Consider the following 25,904-nt stretch of genomic DNA (forward strand, 5'->3'; position numbering starts at 1 on the left):
CAGCACATTCACTATGCTGCAGAAACCCTGACCAATAATCCGTGCTTCATTTATCAGCAATTAGTAGGGTATGAATAGCAATGTGATCCCCCAGTTAGACACACACTCCCCCAGAGAGGCTGGAACAACCACTGAGTCAGCTTGCTATTAACAACTAGCATAACTAAAGGCTCAAAAATCGTGCAGCTGTGCATCAGCTGCTCCAGCAGAGCTCACCTAGTACTGGCTGTACACCACATCTACTATATACCCCTTAGAAACTTCCCGTATTTCAGGCAAACAGGTAGGCAGCTGACTTTTCCTGAACGTCTCAGTTTAGCTGTGGTATCCTGATACTTCTTGGCCAGACATCAGGTTGTTTTGATGGAAAGCTTAGCAAAGTATGTAAAAAACTACAGCTAATTTCTTCAGGCTTTCTATCAAGGTCTTCATTGCTCCATCAGTCTCTTCAGCTGTTGAGCAACGTGAATAAATATTTACTACACACCAAAATGAAACAAAGCCAACGTCTAGCCAATATTTGAGTGGGGCTCTGCATTTGTTTTCATATCTCTTGAAAGAGTTGTTTACAGCAAACAGACAAAACACATCCTTCTCCTGAAGAAGGCAGTAGCAGATTTCAAGCTACCTGTCATTAAGAATTAGAAAGATTTAAGACAGGAAAAAATACCTCACCCAAAGAAATGGCCTAAGCATCGTGTTTTTAGTTCCCAAAATTTTGCACCAGTCTCTCTTTGGCTCATATGGAAACTGCCTGTCCTCCGACTTCCAGCAGTTTAAAGTACTAAAAGGAAAACAGCCAAAAGTACCAAATTTTCAATGAAAAACATGTGAAGCCATCAAGTTTAACACTGTTTCCAACCTCAGCTATAAATCAGCTCAGTCTGCAAAAAAAAAAAAACCCTACTCTTAAGCAAAACCTAACTGCAGCCTTAAGTCTGCAATGAAACATAAAACTAGGCAAATTTCCCCTGATTTTGTTACAGTACAATAGCATACCCTAATGTAAGGTTTCATTTGTATTTTCCTTCCACTTCCTATAAAAAAAAAGCCACAAAATTTGTTAAGCAATACTCTGCCTAAGAATGATCAAAGTTGTAAATAAAGCACAGATGCTGACAGAACTGTGAGAAACAGTATATTTACATTTCCAAAGGCCTACAGCAATGCATTACTCTGCTTCATGGATGCATATTTTGTCTCCTTTTTGTTGGCACAATTGAAACACTTCACTTGATAGGAATCATGGTGGAGATTCTCCACTACTACAATTCTTGGTTATGTTTTTAAAACTGACAGCATTTAAATCTTGTAAAGGTGATGTCTATTTGTAAAAATAACTTCTTCCACCGTGAGTCAAAGTACAAAAATCTTCTAAAGAAACAGAGTTACAATACCCAGTATTAACCTTTTCAAACCTCTGGGCACAAACCATATTTCTACTACTCTCCTACTTAAAATTTTATCATCGTAACCACAAGACAAAGCAGAAGGGTTGGGAACCTCTGTTGCAAGCCACTACTAGAAGCCTTCCAACTTAACAATAAGTAAAATCCTTCCAAGGATGCTCCACATTGATGGCAATTCTTCATGAGCAATGGCCATCGTCAACCTGGTATCCAGGGACTGCAGACTGTTAGCCCAAACTTATCCACTAACACCTTGTGGCTCGTGGCACTGACACCTTCTGAGTGACTGACCAGAAAACGAGACAACTCGCAAGACAGTTTCTCCCTGTAAGTGACTGGACAGCTGCCAAGGGCCACAGGTGAGGATCCCCTTGAGTACATTAACACAGAGACAGAGACTGCTTCCTGACATCTATGGCCTGAAATCATAACATAAATTAATCATTAAAAGTTTTTATTTAGAAAATACATTAGTTTTTCCTCCTTTTCAGCCCTCCATGGTGGAGGATCAAGAATAAGTTCATTCTTCCCTCCATCAAATTATTTTAGGGCATCCACTAAATGTTTTTTGTGATCAGCGTGGGTCTGAACAGCCAGATTCCCTGGTTTTACTGACAGTTCATAGTAAATGCAGTTTTTCTAGGTGAAGGTTCTTCATCACAACAGAATATGAGGTGAGATGACCAGAGGGAATGGCCACAAACAAGAAGGAAAATATCTGGTTAAGAATTATGAAAAACAATATATCAGTAGAAGGCATCACTGTAGTCTGCAACACAAACTCTAAGGAATTTATCTATTTGTTAACACCCGTTTTGTACCCACCCAGCATTTCCACATGGGTCAAAAGGATGCTCTTCACAAATTAATGGTTTGCACTGTAAACAGGCTTGATTAAATACTGTATTAACTGCCTAACTATCAGCCAGGACCCTCAAAGCCCAAGGGAGTCTCCCACTCAAAAATCTTACATACGTCACACATCTTTCTTTCCTCCTTCTTTGCCATCTCATCAGGGACAGATATCACACATCTATGAGAGATGCACGCTGTATGCACAGTTCCCACTGGAGAGCTAACCATGTATGTAAACCCAGACATCACAAAACAGACCCCCAGAACTCTAAGTACTTAGGCAATCCATTAGTTGCCTAAGTATATGCTTACCACATCTGCAGTTGTTTCTAAAGTGCTGTGCATTCCTTCATGTTTATTTCAGCCTCCATGAAACACCAACTATAATAGGGATATACTTTAACATCTTCATTTTCATCTGCTGATGGCTTCTGATGAGATCAGGCAGAGGATTAAGCATTGTCTCTTGCCTCCTGTTTTTACTTCTACCTGAGAAGTAATCAAGTGGCAATACCATTTCAGGCCTTTCAAAAAAAAAAAAGGCTTTGCTACCCTGTGAGCATCTAGCACTGCATTTTCCATCAGATAACAATTATTTACTGTTTACAGACTCGAGCAGCCACCACATAACTATGCAATCATTTCCTTTTTGTAATAGTTACTAGTGTGCTAGTTACTTTCACACTCTGAATCTCCCTTGGAAAACAAGGACAAACAACAATCAGAACTGACTATGTAGGTACACCATGTTTACAGCCACCTACACCCACAAACAGGACACAAAGTGCGTAGTAGAGACAATAGCCAGGGTTTACACCACACCAGCAAGGGGGACAATGCCAAGGCAGATATGGCTGTGGAGGAACCCACATTCTCTTCTTGCAGCAAGGCACCCCCAGGCAGTTCTCCCCATGGCTCCACAGAGCTTCAAGAACCCCAAGCAGGTGCCAGGTTAGCCCTGCAAGCCAGGCTGACTGCTGCCTCAGGGGAAAGAGCAGACTTCTGCAGGTGTTACAATGCCAAGAGGCAATCCATAGGCTGGATTTGTTGAATAGAATTACTAAATCAGACTAAAAATTATGCCACGCCTGAAAATGCATTTTCATGCACACCCAACTGGGCATGCCCAGGAAAGTCTGCCTGACACTATGTCAGTGCAGGCAGCTATGAATGGCAGCACCACCTATGGCCAGCCAAATGCAGCCTGCATGCTGAGGGCCATCGCTCAATTGCTACATTCACTATAAAGCCATAAAACACAATTACTCAAAACATCCAGCTGTACCCAGCTTCAAAGGGGGGCTGGAATACTGCTAAGAGACGAAACACAAATAACCTGGAACAAGAGACTGAATAACATTGTCACTAATACGCTCAGCAAACATTATGTGCCTCTTCAGGGATCCATCATAAACAAAGTAGAACTTGGCACCTTCAGGGAGGAAAATGCCTTTGTAAAATTTTGCACTTATAGTCACCTGTCCCTGAAAAATGAATAAGCTTTCATGAACATCCAGGAACTTTCCTATCTCCAACAAATCCATGAACATATACTGCTGATGCAATCTTATCACAGCCTTCTCAGCAGTACTACACAGAACCTGCAGTTTTTTACTTCCACTTTGAAAATAACACTTGTTTCATGCCTGTACAAGCAAAGGTGATGTAAGAATTTACCTTTAAACAATGTATTTTGTTTAATTCCTTTCATCTTGATTTATTCAAATATATATGAATTTTAATTAAAAATGCCTCAGAGCAAGCAAGTCAATGGATGTGAGTATTTTGCTATCTACAAAAGCACCTTTTGTGTTAGAAAAAGAATTAAAATCAAAAGTACTTGAAATATTTTAGACTGCACTTACAAAACAAAAGTATTGATGTAATTTTACCACCAGGTTTCAAAGAATACTAGTTCCCAGATATCTGCCCAAGTGTGTTGTTTTTCAATATTTTGTTTTCTTTGTAGTAAATAGTGCAACCAGCCAAGAAAAACCTGTCATACAATGGCTTCAAAAAAAGAGCAGGAAAAGGATCTGAGAAGCACCAAACAATAACAAGTGTTTGACATGTCTAGGGGAGGAAATTCAGATGAAGCCGTATTTCCTCAAGGTGGAGGACCGCTTGCTCCAACAGTACTCCTGGCTGCCACGGTTGCTCCATAATTGTCTGAACTGGAGCTTTCCAGTAAACATAATGCAGAAGAATATTTCACCCTTTTATACTTCCAAAGAATGCCTTTGCCACCCCTACTTTATGCAGTTACCACAGCACGAACTCTATTGCCTACAAAGAGCAGTGTGCATAGAAATTTCCATGGCTGAAAGGCACAGTTACACCCGACTACTCTGACAGGCACCAGGTTCCTTCCTGTGTTCATTATGCAACAAACGAGTCTCTTAGTTCAAACATGCTGAATAACTTCTGATGGCTCTGGATAAAGAAGCACATGACTGTTTCATCATCCTCACAATGACCAGCATCCTGCAGTGCTGCACAGTACTCCCCCAGGTCTGCATGTTCACCTCTCTGCAGTGATACCCTGGTGTCCCCTGAAACACCTCATCTTCAACCACATTTCCTAAGGATTCTCCCTTCTCACTCCAAACAACACCAGTCCTGATTTTTTTTTTTACCTCTCCAGTACAAATGAGTTTATGGGGCTGAAGTGGCAGAAATGACTTTGAGTCACTCAAAATGTTCCTTGAATAGGCCTGTCCTTGTGAGGTTCAGTGTGTGCCACTTTCAGAGCTGAATGCTGAGGGCTTTTGGATTTTGGGTAGGTGGTGCCTGCGTGCACCAGGGGTGGAGTCAGGGAGGTCATGGGTATCTGATAGGGGTGGTCACCTGTACCACTATATAGGGTTTGTGGAGAGGCATTAAACTTGTACTTTCGGTGTTACACACTGTGTGTGAGTCCCGTCTTTTCCCCGTGCGCGGAGGCACGGTACTTTAACATGGCAGTCTTGACTTGTCACCGGACTAGGAGGTGACAATTGGTGACCCCAACATGATGTGGTGAGAGCGGTCCAGACCGTGTGTGTGTGAGACAGCAATTCCATTATATTTCTGATTATGGGACAGTGCATGAGCATGTTGTGGGGGATGGCTTCATGGGTGTGGTGTCAGGTGCATTATGAGGACCTCAATCCGCTTATTATGTGGATAATGCGGAGAGGTCTGGCTGACGGAGCTTCTCACTGTGTGAGTCGGTCGGCATTAGAGAAAGACAGCAAGGAGCTTTTTGAGCGAGCTTGTGCAGTGGACGAACAGGCACAGAAACTGCTACCCACCCTTGGTGCTCTTAGAAAGCTAACTAAATCAGCCAAGGAGGAGAGGGAGTTATTGCGAGCTTAATGCCTCGTTGCGGCCATTTGATTCCAAGGGGGAAGAGGAGAAGACTCAACAACAGGAAGTAGATGATCGAGAGGAGACAAAAGAGGGAGAGGCAGTAGAAGAGGTCTCAGTAGAAGGGCCTCAGTGGCTGAGGAGAAAACCCAGTTATTAGCACCATTACAGGTTCTGTCAGCCCCCTCCGCTCCTCCCATGGGACATTTGGAGTGGGGGGAGGATGAGTTGGGAGGGCTCTGGGGTATGGGGGGTTGAGGGTTTATCTATTTTCCAGGGCAGAAACCGCCAGGACTGGTAGCGGATGCTGCTGCCCCTATTCAGCAGCCCCCATACCCTCAACAAAAGGTTTCTGATGAAACAGAGAAGAGAGGGGAAGCAGAACGGTGTGGCACTGAGGAGTCCTCAACTAGCGAGAAGGAGGCAGGCAATGGAACAGAGTTAACACAGATAAAAAAGCTGTCAGCCTCAGGTAGTGAGGCATCCTTGGGCTCTCAAGGTAAAGCCGCGAGCAATCGGGATCTGGGGAGGGAAGCAGAGGAGGCTGCTGAATGCTGGACCATCAAGGCACAAGAATGCATTCTGACCAGGTGTGATCTGATCCCTGAGATAAATGCTCATAGATTGTGTTATTCAGTGCCAGTAGGTTGGGGAACTGGAGGTCTCCGAATCTGCATACACATTGTTGGTTTGTTGACCCCATACGACCCTGGAATTTCTGTAGATGCTGGTGCAGATGTTACCACACTACCATTGTGATCTTGACCGAGAAAATAGCTGCTGGAACCAAAAGTGCAGCTTGTGGGAGGGGTGGTCGAAAAAACATCCATCAGTCTTACTTTCCTTCTCCACTTTCATCCAGACTTTGCGGGCAGAGGTTAAGTAGTTACACACATGATAACAAGAGTATCACCAAACTTTAATATCACTGAATTTTCAAGATGCTTTTATTGCTGCTATGAAAGGTGTATCAGTGTGTGTCTACACAGTGAGAGGGGACTGCAACTAGCATGCTATTTGTTTCATCCATGTGAAACCAACTTTATTATCAGAACTGTTCTTTTCTTTAAAGATCATCAGCAGACAACTCCAGAAAATCCCTAAGTAGAAACAGGTGGGGAGGGAGATGAGGCTCCTTCATAATGCTGCTGGAAAGGGCAGAAGGATTCATCCAGCTCAGGACAGAATGACATGCAGCTTCTTCAGGGATAGAGGAGGAGATGAGAAGAAAATCTGTCCACTTGTTTAGCTTTAGCATCTAGTTTTTCTAAGTTTGACCTTCTGTTTAACTGTATTTGAACACAGACATTCCAAGGGCACTGACTTTGCCAAGCTTTGTACACAAAAAATGTATTAAGATTCTCTGCAGAAGTCCACAATTTTTTTAAACTTTAACAAATCTGAGTTTTGCAATAGGAACATCTCCATGAAAGTACCCCTCTGAGGTTAGCAAAATGTACCCTTTGTGCATTCTTCTGCTGACTTCTCAATGCAGCATTTTCATTTCAGCTAAAGCCAAAACAGAGCAACAGGTTTTAGAAACCCGAGGAGCCTCAGAAAACAGCAACAAAGTGGACCAGAAATGAGGGGCTTTACACATGCATTCAAACATATTCCAGTGCTATTGGTGACGTTTCATCACTGCTCAGCCCCGACCATTGCTGAAGTGCTGCAACTAAGGAAAAGAGCTCCGGGACACACAGTGTGTGCAACGATACCTCTGTAATTTTCACTTCGCATTCCTGAGCAGCCAGAATTAGTGCCCCAAGAACACTGTTTATTTAAATCAGGAGTAGCCAAAGTACATCTCAGCTTGCTCTGGAGAGACAAGACTGTCTCAGTTTCCAATTATTCCAAGGGTGGCAGCAGAGCAGAATTATGGCAGTTTGGGTGAGCCTCATGTATTCGGTTATTTGGAGCACTCTATAACACTAAACATTCCAAACTGTTTAGATGTATTCGCTGGGAACTGTACACTTCTCTCCCCCTTGTTCAAACTGAAAATTGTAAATGAAAGAGAACACTGTCTGAATATTTTAATGGGTTTATTCAAATTCACAACCCTTCAGTAATTCCTTTCCTCCTACTAAGATTGTCTGTAGAAAAGTCTTCTTCAATCTTTCAAAGTGTTTAAGTGAGAGCCTGAAGCTCCAGCACATGAGTTGCACTCCCCCTCCAGCACCAACTGTGTATAAAGCAGGAGCACAACTGCAGCTCTGAATCTGATTCAGCTGGGGCTCCTACTCCTGAACACAGCCACACAGGAGATGAGGCACAGAACTGGCACAGTACAGCTCTCTGTTCACTGACTCTTTTCCAGCCAAATGCACTGAGGTCACACAGCCTCCTCCCAAGCTGCCCCCTTATTACGAGAGCCTGAGCTCCTCAAGGTACCACTACCTCGGCCCCGGGCGGCTCTAGGAGCGCTGCGCTGCCCTCTCACGGCCGCATGGGGACGGGGCGGCCTCAACCCAGCCCTGCATCGCCGCTCCGGGGCTGTCGAGCTGCCGTACTTCCTTTAACTATTCCCAACTACACGGTGTTGACTCCCAGGCCCATTCGGACAGCGTTTTTCATGAGCAGAGAGAGTGGAGATGTAGCGTCGGGTATGGGATGCAGCGATACTTTGCATCCTGCTAGTTGTAGATAGATGCTATACTTTATTTATGACAGAGTGTGGAGATAAAGAGGTAGGAAACAAAATCTGGCCTTCCAGCAGGTGGTTGGTTGAATATTAGGAAAAGACAACAGCAAACATTGCTTTGTTTCCCAACAGGCTCTAAAGTATGGAGAGTAAAGGCACTCCTTCCCTAAAGGTTTGAAGAAAAAGTGTGAGATCAGATATGCAGACTGACTCCTGCTTCTCTGCACAGGGTGAAGCAGTGACACACCCCACACACGCACCTCCATGGTGCTCCCCCCAGAAGGGTGTATCCATTGATTTGGCTTCTATTTAAAATCATATTAAGTCATACCACTAACCACCTAGTTGTATCAGATGAGATTTAGACTGGACATAAGGAACTTTTTCTCTCAGCGTGGTCAGGCACTGGAATGGCTGCCCAGGGAGGTGGTGGAGTAACCATCCCTGGCCATGTTCAATAGGCTTCTGGATAGGGAACTAGGAGATACTGCTTAGTGGTTTGCTGTTGGTACAGTAAAGGGAGGACGGTTGGACTAGATGATCCTGTAGGTCCCTTCCAACCTTGTGATTCCATGATTTTGTATGAATTTCTGGAAGTCTGATGTGGAGTCAAAGCAGTGAGAAAAAACAAAATGCAGTCAAGTATTATCAAACACACACTTGATTTTTATTCCTTGGTCTCCAAGTACCTGAGATGGGAGGTTAAACTTAAATAAAAATGATTACATGTTGAAATTACACAAATCTGAATAACTTTCTGGTGGAAAAGAAGAAAAAATTCCTGACCAGCTCTTTTAATTGATCAATGATTTAGTACTGGATATACAAACCATGCTTTAAAAGTTAAATAGCTTCGGAATGATACTTTAAAATCCTATTGTTCAAAAAATATTACATGGAAAATCTTGACCAAATTCTTCCTATCTTATATATCTCAGCCTCTCCAAAACTGCATCCAGGAAGATATTCTGCAAACAGTCCACATAGTTTATATAACTATTTGTTAAGTCAGATGTCATTCAGATACTTATATCCTGGTCCAGAGTCTTTGTAAGGCCATTACTTTTGTTCTCTTCTAGGTAAGTAGCTCTTTTTTCAGTCAAAGTAGCAAACAGTGCATCCATCATCCCTAAAACTTCTAACAGTTCTTCCTGATAGTCAATTTCTCTTCCTATGGCTTCCTGAAGCCTCAAGAATTGTTTATCAACGAGCGCTGACTGTCCAACCACAGGCTGATAAATGTCTGCAAAGAAAAGAGTATTTAGGACCCTTATATCCACTAAAAACATGAAAACTGTTCTTCTGTACTTAAACATACACTTAAGGAACCTAGCACTAGCCCAAGTACAAATAAGACAACTTTGCCAGTGTCCTGAAAACAGCATAAATTATTGATGCATACTCACATTAAGTACAACCTAACAGAAAAAGAAGTTTTTATGATCTCAAATGCAATTTTTACCTCACTGGAAAAACTGATGTCACTTGTACTATGCAGTGTAGAAACATGAAGGATCAAAATAAATTTGGAGACTATTAGGAGCTTCCTATGTAGTGCAAATTAGATACTGATTGTGGTCAAAGTTATCTAGCAAAGTTTATTTTTGGACCATTCTCTCACCTCTACGTTTATAATTGTGCACAAGCTTATAAAAGCTGAGTTTCTTAAAAGCATAATACTTTTCATCTTACACCGAAGCTGGCTGTTGGGCTCTGAGAATCTTTTCTGTGTTGTACTTACCAGTGATCATATCTGCAACAGTTATCAGTACTGGGGTAAACCTAGGTTCGATTACACGCCTGTAAAATCAGAACACATCCATCTTTCACTGTTTTTGTAAAATGCAAGTTACAAGCAGCTTTATCATGCTGGCATGCAGACACTTTCTCCTCTTGATGAGAGCTCACAGAGCAGCAGTCAGGGATACAAGTCAAAAGAGTTACATATGGCACTTGAACTTCAATATTCACAAGGGCAGTGGGACTTGGAGGACCAGCAAAAGCCTCAGGTAGAAGAAGACATGAATTGAATTGAGGAAACAGAAAATAAGCGACTATGGATAAAATGTCTGTCAAAGGGGCAAGATTATCTCTCCTTGTGGTTCTCACAGTATCAGCAAAATAATTTTGTGCCAGTATAAACTATTTCAGTGCTACAGCTATAATACCAGACCTTCACTTTAGAAAGCAGAACATAAGCAAGACTGCAACTAGAGTTCCAAACGTGATGTCCGCTGCATCCTCTATGGCAAACACCATTAAGAATAATAAGTCTCAAGTTGTCACAGAGAACTTAAGGCAAAACAGTACCTTGTCACAAAGGTAAGGAGGAGACTAATTTGCTTCTCGTCTCGGCCTGCAAGCGCACTTCTTAGGGTTCCTCTGCGAATTAGTTCCTGCATAACTGCAACCGTAACTTCAGGAGTATAAAGCCTAATGTGTGGCTGGACAAATATAAGAAGAGTTTAGTACCAAAGCAGCTTCTTCGTACAGCAAACAGAGGTTGGAATCAATTTGCAAAAAAGCGAAATGAACAAAAAACATACTGGGAACTCACACAGGTTTGATTCAATTCTAACAATGAAGTTAGTCTGAGATACAGAAATGTCTACATTAGATGACAGCAGATTTGCCGAGACAAAAACAAAGCCTTACCTCCAGCACAGCATCAAGAGCCTTGGATGACTGAAAGCTCTTCAGCAGCTTGTCATATTTCCTCAAAATACATCTTCCAGGCTTACTGACATAGAAATCTTCCTGGAATTGAAACACAAGTTCTGAGTAACACACAGACAGCATAACACAAACATACTACAAAGACATTTAAGCTTGTCTTTAGTATCTCTCCTTTCTTTAACTCAACATACAAAATAAGAAACTTGATTGCTTCAGTGAACATTTGCTCCTATGTCCTACCTGTTTTGGCATGTAATTTCTTCCTTTCACATAGGTTCTATACGCTGGTTGTCTCTTCTTTTGAGACTTTTCTTTGCTTTCTTCAGGTTTTCTGTGTTTAACACTTAGCACCCCATTGGTCATGCCCACAATTATAGTTTCATCTTCAGGCTAAAATGTAAAAATCACAGAGTTAGGAACCTTCTGTTTTGTCTATGAGACATGTGATGATACATTATTGTGGCAATGAGGTCACAGACTCCATTGCAGCTGCACAGCAAAATCCTTTATTACCCACATCTACAGACTTATATACCTCCACTAGCTTAACCTGGTCATTTTCCACTATTCTTTGCACCCCAAAGGTGCATATGCAAAGCAAGCAGTTCACAATCATGCTGGATGTAAACAGTTACAATTCCCTGACTCAACAGCTATGATAAGAAAAAGTAAATAATTAGTTTTTAAAAAATAAATAAAAGGGTTAATATGGCAATAACTAAATCCATGGCATGCCCAAATCTTAAATCCTATGCGTACCATATTTTCAGATAGCAGCAGCAGATTTAGAATAGAATAATTAAAAAACCCTAAGGAAAATAGGAAGTTGCACTAGTTTAAGGCAGAACTCTACTCCTTCAAAAGGAATTCAGTGAAGGTTAAAACTTTATACAAGGAAAAAACTGAATAGGTTTATGTAAGAGAAATTATTTGAGTTACACAGAAACTGCATTCTAACCAGCAAATTTTTCATCTAAAAGTGTCCATGGAGTTTGGGAGAACAATGTGATATTCATCATACACACTTTCCTTGCTTTCAGTTTTACATAAGCATCTGCTAATGGCTATGGCTGAAAGCAGAATCTAGGACAGACCAACCTTTGGTTTGACCCAGCAGAATCAGTTCTACACTCTCATTTGATCACGATTTTCAGGTGTCAACCAGAAACAAAAAATTATGTCTCAAAATATACATACACAACCACACAAATGCCAAACCACAAGTACTGCACATGTTTTGCAGCTGCAGCACAAGTTCAAAGCAAATGGATTTTGTGGTTCTGTGAAAAATAAACCCTATTACAGTCTTCATTCAAAACCCAACTAACTCCAGCTCTCTAAGGAAGAATAAGGTGGGAAATACAGGAAGGAAGATTCCTTGATTTCCACAGCCTGTTTCCCCTCACTTCCATAAAAGCAGGATATTAAAGTAGCAAAGAGAGTAAATAACCTTCACTGTCCCTCTTACACAGCTTTCAGAGGCTACATCATTACAAAGCTGATCTAGAAAGTGGTGCCCACCTTCACAATTTTGCCTAACTGGTCAGTTAACCATCAACACTCAAATGCTTCAGAGAAATAAGTATCTTATTTCCCTTTTCCAAAAGGAAAATACATGTGCCTTAGCATATGTGTTTGTTTATGCACATACCCTAACTCAGTTGGGTAGTAGTTATGCTCAGTACCTAACTCACAAGTAAGGTATTATTGTGAACTACCTAATAGCAACAAAGGTAAAAACCAAATCACTTCAAGTGACTTACCCGTCATCAATAATTACTTTGCCTAAAACAATTTCTGAAGCACTTACCGACAATGCAAGACTGAGGATGGATGTTGCATAGTTAAAACTGTGGACTACTTTGTAGGAAGTTGTACTGTATATCTTCACATGCCTACATGAAGCAGTAATGATTAAAAAAAAATGTTACTAATGCTTCATTGATAAAAATTTTGTGTTTACATTCCCACCTTTTATGAGATCATTTAAGAAAACCAAATATATAAACAAAGTAAAACCAAATACAAAACAAAGACATATCAACCACATTACCAGCAAGCATCTTAGCTTTTATCTTTCCTGCAATAACAGAAAGGCTCCAAAATAAAGATACAGAAAAGACAAGGAAGTTTTATCCTTATGCCAAAAACTACAGCAGTACAGGGACAGAAAAAGAAACTGAAGACAGACGTAGTCGCAATCCAATGTCAGTAACGTCTATTAGAAAACAGTAGGAAAGTGCTTCCTCCAAAGTGTTCTTAAATATCAAATAGAGAATTTATTGACAATTTCAGGATGTTCTTGCATCCAGTTGCCCTTTAGTGATTTGGTTGAAGGTGAGAAGAAATTCACAAATTGGAAATAAAAAGAACAAAACAAATAATGATCCTAAAATAAGTATGAGCTCCGTTGTTACAATCACTGACTGACCAATAACTACATGGCTGGTGCGATCCTTCACACCTCATGCTTCATGACTGCATGGCTTGAAGAAGGACACATTACACCTCTGCACCTTGGGTACACTCCTTCTGTTGACAGTCTCATTTCCAGGAGGACACAATACATATTTTTTAAACACATTACATCCCTAACAGCTAGAAAGTTTTAAGCTTAATAAATGTACCCAGCTTCATGCTGATGTAGAATTACTTCCAAAGGGGGGAAAAAAATCTAAAAAAAAATGTAAATCACAGAGAAGTCACAAAACATACAAACCTGTCCAGGGATCCTGACAGTAACCTTTGTCCAGAGCTGTTCAGGCATAAGCAAGTCACAGTTTTATGATGATTTTTAAGTGAAACTAGTAATTGTCCACCTTTTAGTACATCCCAAACTTTGACATACCGACCTCCTATAAGAAAGAAGCACACAGAACAGTTGGACAGATACACACAAATTTTGTAAGTTTTCACACAGTAATACAGTACCTCTGCAGCACAGAGGTTTCTGTACCCATTCACCCCCCACATCTGACTTTTTTTTTAGGTCGTTTTGCAGTCACAACTGAATGATACTGAATGACAACATACTCTCCACAAAAAGGATTTATATGCCACTGGATCATAAGACTTCTCACGTGACAGCAAGAGAATAAGAACCTTGCTGTGTGATATTAAGAGAAGAATACTGTCACACCTTTCCAAAATGTTTCTTAAATATTCATCCCTTCACTTTAGCACTGGACCAGTTAAGTCTGTACCACTTCCTTAAAAATGTACAACTATTCTTGACTGATTACAAGAAAAGCAAATCAGAGACAAGAAGACCACTGGCTTCACCGTGAAGATCAACAGACTCCCATGGCAGATCTGAGATACATACTTAACAATACATGGCCAAATTAAAACACCACACAAGGAGGAACCAACTGGAATAGTTTTCCGTGTGCTTTAAATTGAGTACTAAGCTAATTTTATTCAAGTACCTGCAGACACTAGAAGACCTCCAGAAGGGAAAAGAAGGACACTCTCCACAGGGTGGCCATGTTCTATTGTCATGACACTGCTCTTTGTTCGTGCATCAAATACCTTCACAGTGTGATCATAGGAACCTGAAACAACACCATAAATAGATTCAGTTATATACCTTAAGTTATTTCAGGAAGTAAAACAGCAACATGCTACAATTTCAAGGAGCTCCTGCCAAACAGAAACAGCTTTAAACCATGTATTTAAAAATTCTAGTGGTTTACTCAAGTTAATATACCAGAAAAACCACTGGAACCTAGTGCCTAGTGACCTCTAATGCCAGAAATACTAGATTTTTTCATACTACTTTAATTTACAATTTCAGCATAAATTAATAAAAAGCTGCTGGTCAGAAAATCAAAAGCAACTGATTTTAAATACTCCTGAACAGATATTTCATTCTTAAGGTTTTAAGGTGTACAAACTACAACATAACTACTGCTCTACTGAAACATCACAAAAACATCAGGTCAAGTGAATGCACACATTCACAGCTTTTCTTCAGCTTTCAAAAGCAAGTCAGAACAGTCCCATTAACCTTAACAGGATAAAGCAAGATGTTTAACGCTTACAAACATCCCCCACAAACAACAGTATTTGGCTTGAAAAGCAAGCAAAAGAAAAACAACACACTACAAGACACTACTGTAGCTTCCCACATTTTTCTTCAGTTCTAGCCAAAAGAAGCATATGTTAAAAAAGAAAATCAAACCTGTTATAAAGACATCTCCATTCAGTTTACTCGCACAGCCACATCTCACATAGTCACTATGCTCACTGTAGGACACTATTTCTGTAGCACTCGGAATATCCCACAGATTCGATGAATAATCATCACCACCAGAAAATATTCGGTATTTATCAGACAGGAAGCCCACCACATGAACAGCTCTAGAAACCAAAGTCCACAACAGCCAAAGTTAAAATATTCTGTCATTTCCATAACACCACATCAAAAACTTGTTAAAGGAAGGCATTCTCTCTAGCCTGAAAGCACAAAGTATTAGCTATTGGAAGCTGCAGACCCTCAGTTCAGAGCTTAAGAACAATTTAGGTTTTATACTTTCAGCCAGAAAAGGATCTTTCATCTTGGATCACACCAGATGTACCTGGAAAGCATTAGAGGACTACTGGCTGTTTGCTTGAGAGATGTAAATCCTACCTTTATTACTTAAGAGGTCTGCGTGCCAGTTTAATTCTTTGGACCACGTTTACAACATTGAGCTTTAAGTAAGACAAGGTTGGACACTTTGTGACCCTCAAAATCACTGTTGAAATTACTAATATAACAACAGGGATTTTATTATATTTAGGCTAACCTGAGAGATATGACATAAGGTAATGCCTTATCTAAAAGCAGAGAGCTCAAATGGAAATACAGTCTCAAGTTCTCTGTGGGTGCTTTCCTATGAGGGAGGATGATTGTTACTCCCCATAAAGAAAAGTCACTTATAGGTCTTGAAAGGGCAGTAATTTGTCAAATCAAAGTATTACCACTGTTTTCTATCTGGAACAACAGAAATCCTCTTCCAAATTTTTCCCCACCCAGATGTGTTTTTGTGTTTGTTTTTGTTTTGCTTTTAAAGTGAAATAACTGTTCCTCCTAGCAACAAATAAAATTTGTCAGTCAGCACATGGAGGCATGAGACTATGTCTATGTAACACATCAACAGGCTTCTCCCTGAGTTAGAATACGTACTTATTCTTCCACATACTCAAGTCATACTTAGAATTAAAAACAACATTGTCAGTGCAATTCAGAACTCAATTTTAAAATCTACTCTTCAGTAATACATGCAGCAGTTGCAAGCATCTGATTAATACTGCTCATGTTTTTAGCAACATGCAAAACATGTAGACACACAAAGTAAACTTATACATGCAAAGAGCAGGATTGCCTTACTTTGTATGACCATCAAATTGCCTCAGGGGTGCTCTCCCACTGATATCAAAGAGGCGAATGCTGCCTTCCTCGCTGCCAGCAACAAGCAATTTGCCATCATCCCTATACGTGGCACAATAGGCAGCATCTTTGAAGCGAGAAAACGTCTTAATTGGTTCCTGAGAATAGCGTCCATAAATGTGGATCTAGCAAAACAAGAAGACATTATCTTTACTCAAGGGGCATCAGTTGAAAAGCAGCAACATAACCTCACAACAGCCACTCACCCTTGAAGAGGCTGTGACAGCATAGTTATACGGAGGAACTGGAGAGAAGTCTATTTTATTTATTGCACCAAACTCCTTAATCTGAACAGGCGTCTAAAAGAGACAAAATAAAGACAATTAAATACACGTATTTGGAACAAAATTATCTCCGAAACGTCACCCTATTAGGTTTCTTTTTCACACAGAATCACAGAATGACCCGGGTTGGAAGGGACCTCAAGGATCATGTAGTTCCAACCCCCTGCCTGGCAGGGCCACCAAACATACACATTTACTAGATCAGGTTGCCCAGGGCCCCGTCCAACCTGGCCTTGAACACCTCCAAGGAAGGGGCATCCACAACTTCCCTGGGCAGCCTGTTCCAGGGCCTAACCACTCTCCTAGTGAAGAACTTCCCCCTAACATCCAACCTAATGTTAATGTTTAATGTTCTTTTCCCTCTTCCCACTCCATAACTGTGCCATTAATCACACACTTCCAAAGGGGAAAGAAAATAAAAGCCCTATTAACTGATAACAGCAGCAGTTAATGAATACTCCAGGACAGCCTGGGATACAGATACCAGCTGCAAACGGTGCTGAGTTACGCTACGAGCATGGCCCGCTGAGGCCCTTCCCACCTTGTATCCCCGCCAGTACAGCGTGTCCTGTGTGATCTTCTCCCCAAGCTTCGGTACCGCCGGGATGACGACGGGCTTGTACGATGCCATGGCTGACTAAAAGAAGGGGCTGTGAGGAGAAGGGAGGGCTCCGAGAGAGCGATGCGGGACGTGCCGCCTCACTGCAGGCCACGCCGCGCCGCCATAGCTAAAATCACACCGCCTCGCGGACGGACGGCACGCCGGCTGGTAAACGTCATCAGTGCGCGCCTACATCTGGCCAATCGCAATGCGGACAGGCGGAAGTGACGTCTAAACACCCCTTATATTCCCCGGTGAGGCGGAAGTGATGGTTTATAGGCCGTGGGGGCGGTGTGGCGGTGCTTGCTCCTCATCGCAGGGCAGGCCGGGCAGGGAGCGCGGTCACGGCCTGCCTGGCTCTGCCTGGGTCCTGCTGGCTCTGGCTGCAGCTTCCCTCAGGGCCTTCCTCCGTCTGCTGGCTGAAAAAAGGGCCTGTCGTCTTCTCGTCGTTTGTGTTTTATGTTAGGTAAATTTCGCTACCTAAAGCAAAGGTGATAAGTCTGATATGTGTACAGTGTTTTTTTATGTGTTGCTTTAGTGTCTTATCTGTGTTTGGCTGCAGGTTGGATCTCCTCCTTTGGAGCTTGGTTGACCGGAGCTGCTCTAGGCTGGAAATCATGAGTTCATAATAGTCCACATAGCTGAAGCCATGGCATCCTCAGCTAACATAGATACTGGGGCACAGCTCATTGTGGAAGAGTGCACCACTACTTACAGCCTTCCACCCATGCCAGACATCAAGGTGGAGCACCAGCTCGACTCCAGCACAGAGGAGGGCCCATCCCAGAACGTGGCCATGGGCATGAAGTTCATTTTACCCAATAGATTTGATATGAACGTCTGCTCGCGATTTGTGAAGTCTCTGAATGAGGAGGACAGTAAAAATATTCAAGACCAAGTTAATTCTGATCTGGAAGTGGCGTCTGTCCTGTTTAAAGGTTGAACTTTTATGGTACAAGTTGTTATGTCTAGACCATTTTATCATGCTGCATTTTTTAAAAAGCCTCTGCCATGTATGTGTGTTAATCAGTAATAGCATCTAAGATATTTCCTGATAGCATTTTTTATGTGCATCGTGGTTTATTACTGTATAATTTGTTTCCCCCAGGATTTTTTTATTATGCTTTTAGGTTTGTTGGTTTGTTTTTTTTAATCAAAAAAGTTGAAGAAATAACAGCACAAAAAGCTTTTAATTTATAACGAGCTTACACAGATTTTTATAAACAAAGTTATTTCTGGTAGCAAGCTCTCTTAGATGAAAGTCTAAGATGAGCTATACTACTTCAAATGTACATATCTTCACAAGACTTTACTGAAAGCACTGTGTGGTCATTTCAACTTCAGTAGCTTTCTGGACCATATTTTTCCACTACTACAATGACAGAGTAACATCAGTCATGCAGTTGACTTTGTCAGATCCATATGGCTGTACAAAGCCTGTAGCCACTGTAGTGATCATCTTGCTGGTTCAGTTTGAAAGTGAATGCTGCTACCATTCTGTAAATTGTTCCCTGCAGCTGATCTCTAACCACTTCTGTCCAGCTTCACAAGGATTGATCTGTGCTCTCTAATGGCAGAGTGTATCGATGGGGAAAAAGGAATGTAAGAATTCTATTTACTCTTTAAAAAAGTGTGGGTTTTTTTTCAGTGTTTGCTTCTGTATTTCGGACTCTTGAGTAGCTTGTCATTTCATTATGTTGCATTTGACTCTATTCCTACAGCAAATACAAACCCAGACCTACTGTGGATTTTCATGTCTGTGATCTGTGTTTAAAGGCCCCAAATCTTTTCTAGTGGAGCTGCAGACTTGTACGAGAGATTTAGACCTGTCAGCAATAGTGTTGTGTTTCTTAGATAACAATCGCAAACCTTTTAGTAGTAGTCCTGCAGATCCAGGAGCAAAAATCCCTGGAAGGTCGCTTAATTTGATAACTGGCTGTAGCTGCTTGGCAAACAAAGTGGAATTTGTGTTTATCCTTTAACCCAGTTCTTCTTACTGGTTCTCTTACGAAATTTGTTCTTGGATTTATGACCACAAGGGTCTCTATACAGTAAATTCTATGTGCATGTCAATTAGTTTCCTGTCACTAATTACTAGTGCACACTGGCTTTAAACCCTTCAATAATGAGCTTCACAGCCACTTCTGTTGCATTTTCTGTAAGCTGGTTTGGAATATCTCTTTTCCTGATGGACAAACATAAGACATCCGTAATGTAGTTATAATTTTATCCATTGTTAGTGGAAGAAGTCCTGTTGAAGACCAGAGCTGCATCATATTCTTTGATCTGCAGAGTACTAGCAAGAGTATTGAATGCCAAGGAATAAGTCCATGCCAGATGCGTTATAGATCTAGGCAAAGAGTCTCCTCACTTGAACAGCAGATTGTCTCTGGGTGATATGCCATACTTAACATGTGGGCTACTAACATTGTTTTTTGTCAGAACTGAAAACAGCTCTTTGTTCAACTCACATAGTACACAGTAGAAAAATGCCACATAGCTCATTACTATGTGTGTTTGAAAGATCTTACGGTATCAGTGCTTTCTAACTTGATGAGAATCTGTGGCTGTGATTTGATTCTCTTCCTGAGACTGAAATTATGTCTGTTTTCTCTGATGTAGCTGAATGCAACATCCGTACTTCTCCTTCACCTGGTATCCAAGTAAGACATGTTTATACTCCATCAACTACTAAGCATTTCTCACCAATAAAACAATCAACTACCCTAACTAACAAACATAGGGGAAATGAAGTCTCCACAACACCTCTGCTTGTAAATTGTAAGTATCCTTCTGTCTTTCAGTTAATAACTATGTTGTGAACTGCAAGTTCAATGCTCACTTTAATAAGAGTTTAACATAGGAAGAAAACATGGTCTAATGTCACAGTGTTCCGGCCTGTTTCGAGTTCATGACTGATGTGCATTTTCCAGAAAAGGGTCCAGTTCTTGATTTGAAAAGCAGAGAGAATGGTTTTTCTGATCCTTTTGGAGCTTTAAGCTTATGTGCTTGATGTAATTATTTTCAGAATTTATGAAGGTTAAGTGCTCCAGACTGCTGAAAATGTCAGTTACCATGCATCTTGAAAACCAAGAAGACACTTATTCTATTCAAAAGCTTTTTAATTCTTAGTTTTAAGCTTTTTCTCTGTGATCTACTTCAAGATTTACAGGCCTCCTATGAACTACTCTTTTTAAGTTACTTTTAAATCTTGAGTGTGCATCTTTCTTAAACTGAGTTAGGCCAGTGTTAAATAAACTGGGAAAAACACATCTTGACATAGACCTCAGCCTGACCAAAATACACAGTCTTTCAGAAAAAGGAATCAAGCCTTTGTGCAGTGAAGGGGGGGGGGGGGAAGAAAAAAAGAAAAAAAAAGAAGGAAAAAAAAAGGACATGGTATGCTTACATATTATGTAATCATTACCTGATTTTCTTATTGTATAGATCAGAGATCATTTATTATTTATAATTCTTCCTGAGCATCTTTCAGATTTGACCCAGGTTGTGACTGTCAGAACTATGCGCCTGTGCAGTATTTACTGATTTACTGTGGGATCAGAGAGTTCTCTCTCAAGTGACTCCTTAAAAGTTCTGCTGTCCTTATGGCTGGTTTTGATTAAAATTTTTTTATTATTTGATTAAAAAATTTAATTAAAAAAAAAAAAAACAAAAAAAAAACTCATGTAGATGTCACGTTGTACATAGTTCTGTAATGTCTGCTCTGTCCCACATCAAAGAGAATAAGAGTCACGTTTGGGGCTTCCAGATAGATTGTGATCTCTTTGCATTATAAATATCATTTGTAAATTACACAATCAGAAAAGATCAAAATAAGTTTGTTTTCATTTGATAAATGTTCTTAATATATGCTTAGGTTGCTGACCGGAGAGGGAAGCATGTTGCCTTCTGAGAAGTCAACATAAGAGGCACCTTTTACTTTCAGTATAATTTCTACATTAATTAAAAAACTATGGAAACCTATGAAATTGTTTGGAAAGGTCTTACATTTAATGATTCAGAGTAAATGGTGATACATATCTGCACTGTCATGTCTGGACTCTGTATAGCTCAAGTCAACAGATGTTCTATGCCCACCACCAAACATCAGAATGAAAACTGATTTGTGTATCACCTCTTCTTGCTTTCATTTCTGCAGCTTTATCAGTTCACCAGCTGGCTGCTCAGGGAGAAATGTTGTATCTGGCTACACGTATTGAACAGGGTGAGTCTGAGGGAAGATTAAATACCTCCTTCTTTATCTCTTGCATTTGTATCCTGAAGCTATTAAAGACATCTTCAAATCTGGTACAGTAGAAACTCCCAACTTTTGACTTTTGAGATAGCTATTCTTTGCAGGTGAACTATTGCTTTCTATGACTCTTGATTTTCACTCAGTGCTTTGATTTGCATTTAAAATGAGACATTAACATTGATGGAGGTTGAGAAATCCATTATTTCCCCTGCTTCCCCCATTGTATGGGTGATCTATAATCTTTTGGAGAATGTTAGCTCTGTCAAAAGAGGTAAAGTTGGCTTGATTTTTTTTTTCTTGATTTTTGTTGTTGTTGCTGTTATTTATCATTTAAACACATCCTATTAATTGAAGCTTTCAGATTCTATTTAATTGATCAACATATACAACTGTATGTTGGTAATTTAAGCTATGGATCGTGATTGCTATATAAGAGCACTACTCATTCCAAGTTGTGTGGTATTCTTCAGCATGGTAATTGTGTCTGTAATGCATAGAGAAGATTTCAACTTTTACATCTGTATTATATTTAATTGAGTACTGTTAACAATATATTCTTATTCTCTTGTTAATAACCAGGCTTGTTTTCAGACCTTCTGTTATAACTTTCATAGAAAGCAGGAAGTGAATAATCCAGCCAATTCAGTTGGTTAAAAACAAAACAAAACAACAAAAAAAAAGTTTTCCTTTTTTTTCTTCGTGTAGACTTCAATTGTTTCCATGTAGCAACCTGCTGATTACCTGAATTGCTTGGGGAGAATGGGGTCATACTATCTATGTTGTTTTACAGCCTAATTCTTTGAGTCTGTAGCTCACTGTTCAAAAAGTGCCTTCTAAAGAGTAACGCAGAATGTATTTCTTTACTTTCTGGGTAGGACTTCTTTCCAAAAACAAAGTTGTCTGTAATACAACTTAGAACTTTTTTTCTGAGTAAAATCAGAGCTGGGTTTATAGAGCCTAGAAATAAAACATCAACTACTAAATTTTATTTTAGTCTTTTTATTTATTTTCCCTTGGACAATATTTCACCACCGCTGTTATAGATATAAATTCATTTTTACAGTTAAGGTTTGAATGACTTCAGAACACGCTCCTACCTCAGTCCATTCACAATGGATATGCCTAAGCATTCGCTCTTCCAGCTCATACCGTATATTAGTGAAAGGGATTAATAAATTGTATATTTTGCTTTGAACAGAAAACGTAATCAATCATAAGGATGAAGAAGGATTTACCCCTCTGATGTGGGCTGCAGCTCATGGGCAGATAGCAGTAGTGGAATTTCTCCTCCAGAATGTAAGGAAAAAGAGCACGCATCATTTTAATATCTTAATTTACTTTGTAGCTTATTTTCCCTAAGTGTTATCAGTTCTACTATATACTTAAAACTTGTAAAATCTCACTTCAAAACAAACTGGTTAACCTGCTTTATTCCTTTGTTTCCATTATTTCAGGGTGCAGATCCTCAGATTTTGGGGAAAGGGCGAGAAAGCGCCCTCTCACTGGCTTGCAGTAAGGGGTACACAGATATTGTGAAAATGCTGCTCGACTGTGGAGTTGATGTCAATGAATATGACTGGGTAAGTCTCTAGCTTGAGTTTACATCAGTGTATGCTTTGGTCAGAACTTTGAAGCAGAGCACAGGGTTGGCTTGGATTTTAAAATTGTTCTCCCAGTCTTACATAGGATATTCTTTGATAACATAAAAGTTGGCACTGCTAATTCTGACTTTCTGGTAAAAAAGAGATTGAAACTAATGCTGAGACCTATTAGAAGTGTGAGCTTTTAGTGTCATCTGTAGATGAAAAAAAAAAAAATTGGAAGTTATAAAGAACTAAAACCGATAATCTGATTTTTTGTGTAAAACTCATGCAGTCTCGTTCTGATACCACAGAATGGCCTGGGTTGAAAGGGACCTCAAAGATCATCTAGTATCAACCTCCCTGCTGTAGGCAGGGTTGCCAGCCACTAGACCAGGCTGGCCAGAGCCACATCCAGCCTGGCCTTGAATGCCTCCAGGGATGAGTATGTGATATATGGGACTATACTGGTATGTTAAGGACTTAAAATTGCAGGCCACTCAATTGCTAAGTGTTCTAAGTCTTTTTCCTGCTTTTGCAGAATGGAGGTACACCTCTACTGTATGCAGTCCATGGGAACCATGTGAAATGTGTAAAAATTCTTCTTGGTAAGGAGCCTATCCAAAATGAATTATCCGTATGTATGTGCTGCTTTCAGTTCTTATTGTCAGAAATCTGACTTGGTTTTCTTTACATGTTTTGCACAGAAAGTGGTGCTGATCCAACTATCGAAACAGATGCTGGCTATAATTCCATGGATTTGGCTGTAGCCTTGGGCTATCGAAGTGGTAGGTATTGCAAATGTACATCCTTTGATTTTTCTTTTTGCTGCTCCTTGATCATGCAGCTGCTGGGGGAACCAGTGATTTCAGAGGTATCTAAATGCAGGACTCCTTCAAAAGCTCAATCTCAAAATGCTTGAGAGACATAGTTTGTAATAAGCCATTTATACATTTTAAGATTTGCTTGGCATATGCCTATTCAATCAAGAGAACAGATCATCATCCCCAAGACCCATCTGTCTTCAAACCATTTATTTGTTTTTTTATTATATGAGGTGCTTCTTTTCTGAAGGGGATGTAAACTCCTTTCTCAGAATAAGTTAATTTCTCTCTGTCAGCATCTACCAGAAAAAAAACATTAAAGACCTTAACGACTTGAACATTCAACCCTGATTAATCAGATCGTTTCTTGGCTTTAGTTCAACAGGTCATTGAGTCTCATTTATTAAAGCTACTTCAAAGTATCAAGGAGTAACAGCTGGCTCTTCCATGGCTGTCAGTTCTCATCTTGGAGGCTTTGACTCCATTTTAGCCCCATAATGGCTGAAAAGAGGTGTTTGTTTTGTAAGTTTACCTCAGTTAAGCTATTTGTTGGTTTTACTTAAGCCAGGTATGTCCAACCTGTGGCCTGCCCCCTGTCCCACATCATCATGTCAGTGGCTCTGTCAGACTGTGGTACTGTGCTGTATCTATTAGTTGTAGTTTCCATGGAAATAAATGGGATATGTTACTTTTGAAACAACCTACATATTTGCATCCCAAGATAATTCCTATTCACTGAGTTCAGCCCAGACAAGCCAACAGGTTGGACACCCATGACTTAAGCTTTTGAATATGCTTCCTCTTTCATAGAAATCTATGATGTCATCCTTTTCTTAATTGTATTTTATACAACCTTGTAAGAAAAGGTCTGTTGTCATGCATGAAAAACTGAATAAAACCTGTTTTCACTCTGTAAGTGTTCACATAGTGCACTGAATGGTACAGTGCCAAGTGTTCTTCTTGATCTTATCATTGATACACATTCACAGGAAGATGACTGCTTAGAATCTGAGGTATGTCACCATAGAAAATAGATGTTTTTACTGTTAATAGTATCCAAATGTGTGCCAAATGTGATTGTTTTCAAGATTTTCAGCTAATATAATTGTGTCAATTATTGTCTTTGTATGATTTTTAAGAATAAATTTAATTACCTTGGTGGTAGTTTTGATTCCTGGCTGATTTATTTCCACATCCTTCTGCCTTCTTGTGGTATTCACAAAACAACTGGACCGAAGTGTTCTTTGTATAAACTTACCTGGTATAAGAAATTCCAGGTGTAGAATAGTTAGCTCCTAAATATCCTCCCTGTACTGGCCGAGCAGAAGATTATCAACAGTGTGGGATAAGAAGCCAAAACCTACTGCAGTCCAGCTGCCTTCAGCTGATGTGTGGTACTTTCCATGCCCTGACGTAGCTGCTTGAGCTAGAACAGCACTATGGTTTTGAATTGTTGGAAAAGCAGGCAGTGTTAAATGATTTTCTGAGACCCCGCACCCAGTCAAAACTAACCTGGAGTGATGAGCATGTGATATTTTTACACATACAATGAAAAAAAACATTTTAAATAGACTCCAGAAGTTTGTTTTCCCTCTGATAGTACACGTGTCCACCGTGCAATGTTTACATAAGCACTTAGTAATTGTGTCCACTAGAGGTCTGTCATCTGTACACACAAATATACCTCTGCACCCCTCCTTTCTTTCTCAGTCAATGGGTAATAAACCAAATTTACAATTTGCTTTCCAGAAGCAGCGTGTAGCACTGTAGCAGTGTAATTTCAAGCATTAATATCAAATAACAACTAAGATCAGAAAATGAGTGCAAGGGGAAGGTGGTTGTCTCTTCAGAAGCTCTTTTCCTGCATTAAGAGCCCTTTCCATAACATAACCTTGTGCTGCTAAAGCAGTGAATAACAAAGTGGAGTTTCCTGTGGTCCTTGTGGGAACCACTGACAAGTGCTTAATAACCAAATTTTGAAGTATCAGCCTGCT

The 25,904-nt window shown here is 40.2% G+C and overlaps 2 protein-coding genes across 3 annotated transcripts; one reads left to right on the forward strand and one right to left on the reverse strand.

Moving 5' to 3' along the window:
- Nucleotides 1-8,899: 8,899 nt before the first annotated feature.
- UTP15 (UTP15 small subunit processome component) lies at nucleotides 8,900-17,432 on the reverse strand. Its single transcript, XM_015848851.1, has 12 exons — nucleotides 17,192-17,432; nucleotides 16,573-16,665; nucleotides 16,307-16,491; nucleotides 15,116-15,294; nucleotides 14,361-14,486; nucleotides 13,652-13,787; nucleotides 12,743-12,827; nucleotides 11,173-11,322; nucleotides 10,912-11,013; nucleotides 10,567-10,700; nucleotides 9,998-10,056; nucleotides 8,900-9,499 (listed from the first exon to the last, which is right to left on the reverse strand). The coding sequence occupies exons 1-12, from the start codon at nucleotides 17,279-17,281 to the stop codon at nucleotides 9,276-9,278; spliced, it is 1,563 nt and encodes a 520-aa protein (XP_015704337.1). The 5' UTR covers nucleotides 17,282-17,432; the 3' UTR covers nucleotides 8,900-9,275.
- A 72-nt stretch (nucleotides 17,433-17,504) lies between these two features.
- On the forward strand, nucleotides 17,505-25,074 carry ANKRA2 (ankyrin repeat family A member 2). 2 transcript variants are annotated; one of them, XM_015848852.2, is made up of 9 exons: nucleotides 17,505-17,717; nucleotides 17,790-18,189; nucleotides 19,874-20,032; nucleotides 21,411-21,476; nucleotides 22,705-22,802; nucleotides 22,961-23,086; nucleotides 23,628-23,694; nucleotides 23,794-23,874; nucleotides 24,288-25,074. In XM_015848852.2, exons 2-9 carry the CDS (start codon nucleotides 17,901-17,903, stop codon nucleotides 24,341-24,343), a joined length of 942 nt encoding a protein of 313 aa, XP_015704338.1. In that variant the 5' UTR covers nucleotides 17,505-17,717; nucleotides 17,790-17,900; the 3' UTR covers nucleotides 24,344-25,074. The 2 variants fall into 2 exon arrangements, with proteins under 2 accessions (XP_015704338.1, XP_015704340.1); XM_015848854.2 differs by having other exon boundaries at nucleotides 17,814-18,189.
- The last annotated feature ends 830 nt before the right edge of the window (nucleotides 25,075-25,904 follow it).

This window comes from Coturnix japonica, chromosome Z, assembly GCF_001577835.2.
Source record: "Coturnix japonica isolate 7356 chromosome Z, Coturnix japonica 2.1, whole genome shotgun sequence".
NCBI lineage: Eukaryota > Metazoa > Chordata > Aves > Galliformes > Phasianidae > Coturnix > Coturnix japonica.

Excerpts from the sequence above, each read along its gene's own strand:
- UTP15 (XM_015848851.1), bottom strand. The coding sequence starts at position 17,281 with ATGGCATCGTACAAGCCCGTCGTCATCCCGGCGGTACCGAAGCTTGGG. Across the intron at positions 11,014-11,172 it reads GAAATTACATGCCAAAACAG|GAAGATTTCTATGTCAGTAA; the intron begins GTAGGACATAGG and ends TTTCAATTCCAG. Across the intron at positions 10,057-10,566 it reads CTCCTTACCTTTGTGACAAG|GCGTGTAATCGAACCTAGGT; the intron begins GTACTGTTTTGC and ends CTGATTTTACAG.
- ANKRA2 (XM_015848852.2), top strand. The coding sequence starts at position 17,901 with ATGGCATCCTCAGCTAACATAGATACTGGGGCACAGCTCATTGTGGAA. Across the intron at positions 20,033-21,410 it reads AACACCTCTGCTTGTAAATT|CTTTATCAGTTCACCAGCTG; the intron begins GTAAGTATCCTT and ends TCATTTCTGCAG. Across the intron at positions 22,803-22,960 it reads TGGAATTTCTCCTCCAGAAT|GGTGCAGATCCTCAGATTTT; the intron begins GTAAGGAAAAAG and ends CCATTATTTCAG.